This window comes from Myotis davidii, unplaced genomic scaffold (genome assembly GCF_000327345.1).
Source record: "Myotis davidii unplaced genomic scaffold, ASM32734v1 scaffold89, whole genome shotgun sequence".
Taxonomy (NCBI): Eukaryota; Metazoa; Chordata; class Mammalia; order Chiroptera; family Vespertilionidae; genus Myotis; species Myotis davidii.
The window spans coordinates 5546659-5550396 of NW_006300372.1; the positions used below are offsets into that span (position 1 = coordinate 5546659).

The 3738-nt window shown below is 37.8% G+C and overlaps 1 protein-coding gene across 1 annotated transcript in view; it reads left to right on the forward strand.

Moving 5' to 3' along the window:
- SPINK6 (serine peptidase inhibitor, Kazal type 6) overlaps nucleotides 1-2464 on the forward strand; it is a 12873-nt gene extending 10409 nt beyond the window's left edge. The window contains exons 4-5 of the mRNA XM_015572610.1: nucleotides 81-196; nucleotides 2249-2464. Of these exons, the coding sequence (XP_015428096.1) occupies nucleotides 81-196; nucleotides 2249-2294 (162 nt within the window). The 3' untranslated portion in view covers nucleotides 2295-2464. The remainder of the gene's footprint in view (nucleotides 1-80; nucleotides 197-2248) is intronic.
- Nucleotides 2465-3738: the final 1274 nt, after the last annotated feature.

Genomic DNA, 3738 nt, shown 5'->3' on the forward strand with positions numbered 1-3738 from the left:
TGCTGCCTAAAGCTTCTTTTGTCTGGAACAGTTCCTTACAGAATGCACTAATGTCCATGTCACTGTGCTTACTTTGGTAGGTTGACTGTGCTGAGTTCGGGGATCCCAAGGTCTACTGCACTCGGGAATCTAATCCCCACTGTGGCTCTGATGGCCAGACATATGGCAATAAATGTTCCTTCTGTAAGGCGATGGCGTAAGTATCATACTCAGAAACCCGTTCCTTGCAAGCGCAAATTTTCAGAATAAGACAATCACACTTTCCTTGAAATAGTCTAGAAATTTCTGTTCATACCCACCCATAGAGCTAGCAGAAATAAGCTTCAGGCAAATGGATTGAAAACAATTTGTTCAAAAACTAATAACAATTGGCATAATAAATTATTTGAAAGCATAATCTTCATTGTAATTATTAAATGTGATTAATCTTAGGGACTTTTAAAAATTATACATCTTTTAAGTATTTTGATACATTTTATTTTTTCCCCATTTATTTCTAAATAAGATTTTTAATAATTGTATCCAATTATGTTTGTTATTATTAATTTCAGAAACAATAAATTTTAGCAATATAGTTACGTTTGAAAATTCATCAAAATCAGAAACACAAAAAACTTTTGGGAAAATTTATTATTAACAATAAAAGTTATTACTTTATCCACATTATTTTCAAGCATTTTATTTTATACCAATTTCTATGTTGCTAAGGCAACAATTTCCATTCATTCCTCTGATGAAAAGGGCCTTCCCACAGAGAATAGAGGAAATGATCATTCTTACTATCCAGACTATTCAAACTTTACAGATAGTATACTAGGAAGATTCTATCAAGGACCAATATTTATTGAATTTATGTGTTTAAAGGAACAGAACAGGTACTATAGATTTTAGCAAATAGATTGTGAACTTCCTGATGAGACATATTTTATAATTAATAAAAACTTAATAAATCAATCAATCCCTTAGCCTGATTGCTCTAAAATCAAAGGAATTATAGCCCTCTTTAAAAGTAACCTCACTTCTTCACCACTGTCATTCTTTTCTTGTATTAGAGTTTCTTCTATGAATGTCTTAATTTTCCTCAACTTTGCTGTAAGATTCCTAAGCATGGAGATTATATAGCTCCCTATCAATAACTGCAAGGCCAAGCACATAGAGTTAAATGAATAAATATTGAATCAATGCATAATAAGTATTTCTACATTTGTGTATAACTCTAGAGGCCTGGTGCATGGATTTGCGCACTGGTGGGGTTCCTCGGCCTGTCCTGTGGGGATCAGGACAAAACCGGCTCTTCAACATCCCCCAAGGAGTCCCAGATTGTGAGAGGGTGCAAGCCAGGCTGAAGGACCCCACCGGTGCACGATTGGGCCGGGGAAGGACCACAGGGGAGCTCCAGGGCGTGTCCTGCCTGTCTTGCACAGTCCCAATCGGTTGGACCCCAGCAGCAAGCTAACCTACCAGTTGGAGCTTCTGTACCCTGGTGGTCAGTGCATGTCATAGCGACTGGTCAAATGAATGGTCGAACAAATGGTAGGACACTTAGCATATTAGGCTTTTATTATATAGGACTAGAGGCCCAATGCACGAAATTCATGCAAGAGTAGGCCTTCCTTCCCCCGGGTGCTGGCACCGGCTTCCCTCTGGCACCCGGTACCCGGGCTTCCCTCAGGCCATCCAGGCACTGGGGACCTGGGCTTCCCTCGCACCCCCAGCTTTTGTCCGGTCTAATTAGCATATTATACTTTTATTATTATAGATACCTGCTAATTAATACCAAACTTTTTCCAGGATAAGGGCAGCAGGGTAAGTTGAGATTGCATATGAAGAACACTCATTACTGAGAAGGACTAAATGTATGGTCTACTATAAAAGGCCAAATGCCTGAATATTTGGGTTAACAGCATCCATTTTTTATTAGGACAGAACTATGACACTATAATCTCTTTGCCATTATTTCTCCTGTCACTTTTACCTTTTCCAGTTGTATATATATTTATTCCCAGAGAAGAAACAATTGAAATCAAAAGATCTACGCCTTATTAAATTTGTTTAAGATTCATTTTTTTCTGTAATTAGGGCAGATGTCACCTCAAAGTGAATTTAATTATCTTCTGCCACATTGTCAACATGGATACCTGTAGAATCAACTAATTACATAGATGATGACATAGTTAAACCTTGTCCAATGTCTGCAATGAATACTAATTATATTGTACTGAGCATATCTTGTCTTTCTCTTTGACAGGAAAAGTGGTGGGAAGATCAACCTAAAGCACTATGGAACATGCTGAATTGGAACCAGTGCTTTGTGCTGAGCTGCCGGCTCTCTCAGCCTTCTTTTCTTGGTTCTGCTTTGATTTTTCTCTAGCAGAAAGCTTAAATTTATAGAAACACGCCTTCTTCTCTGCCTGGGTCTTGGGGAATTCAATATATAATATTTTCCTTGATTTGCTTAACAATAAAATAAATTCTGCAGAAGCCTGGCCTGTGTTTTTACTTTGAGATCAAGAAAACATATAGATAAAATATTGAAAAATTGACCTGACATAAATGTGGATCACCTGTTTTTCTAATCTAAATCAATCATGAAGTCATTGTGGGACCTTGGGAAAATCCCTTCCCCTCTTTTATTCTTGGAATTTTCATTGTATAATGAAGAATTTTCTTTTATAAAATCTATAATAAAAAAAGCATAATATGCTAATTAGACTGGACGTCCATCTGGATGACATTCCGGACAAAAGCTGGAACTGCAAAGGAAGCCTGGGTCCTGGGTACCAGAGGGAAACCGGTGCTGGCAGCCCAGGGAAGAAAGGCTTACTCTTGTACAAATTTCATGCATCGGGCCTCTAGTCTATTGTATAAGGCTTAGGTGAGTTAATATTGGTTCTCTCCAATTTGGGGGAAAGTATTTTATGTAAAAATAAAACATTTATCCTCTCTGGACCATAGTTTTACATCTGTATGAATTGGTGAGTTTGGACTATATACTACGTGAACACATACATTATTTGTTTTCCAAGCAATATCATAGAGTCCAGCGGATAGCAAGAAGTAAATAAATATTCAATCAATAATGAACATCCAGTTCTAGCCAGTTTATCTCAGTGGATAGAGCGTTGTCCTGGGGCCAGAGAGTCCTAAATTTGATTCAGGTCAAGGGCGCATACATCAGTTGCAGGCTCCTCCCCAGCCTGGCCCTAGTCAGGGCACCTACAGTAGGCAACCAATCGATGTGTTTCTCTCACATCGATATTTCTCTCTGTCTTTCCCTCCTTGGGTGAGGATTAACAAAATAAGTAAATAAATAAATAAATACATAAATAAATAACGAATATCCAATCATAATGAATACAGGGAAAGTCTGTAAAACTGTGCACATTTAAAGAAAGTAGCCAGTTGATCTTAATCATGGAATGAGAGAACTAGATGAAATATAAGGAATCTTATGGCCCAGAGAAAGTTTAACTAGTTACTGCCAAAGAAAAACGTAGTAGATAGAAGAACCAAGGTCACAACACAGGCCTTTCAATAACCCACTCAGTCTCCTACTGGATGGGAGGGAGCAGGACAGCATGAGATCAAACCACATTACTCAGAACAGTGAGAAATTTAAAACTTAGGAACTCTTTATTTCGGGAATTTTCCATGTAATATTTTTGGACCATGGTAATTGACACTACAGAAAGCAAAACTGTGGATAAGGGGGACTACTGTTTACTAAATGTCCTGCTT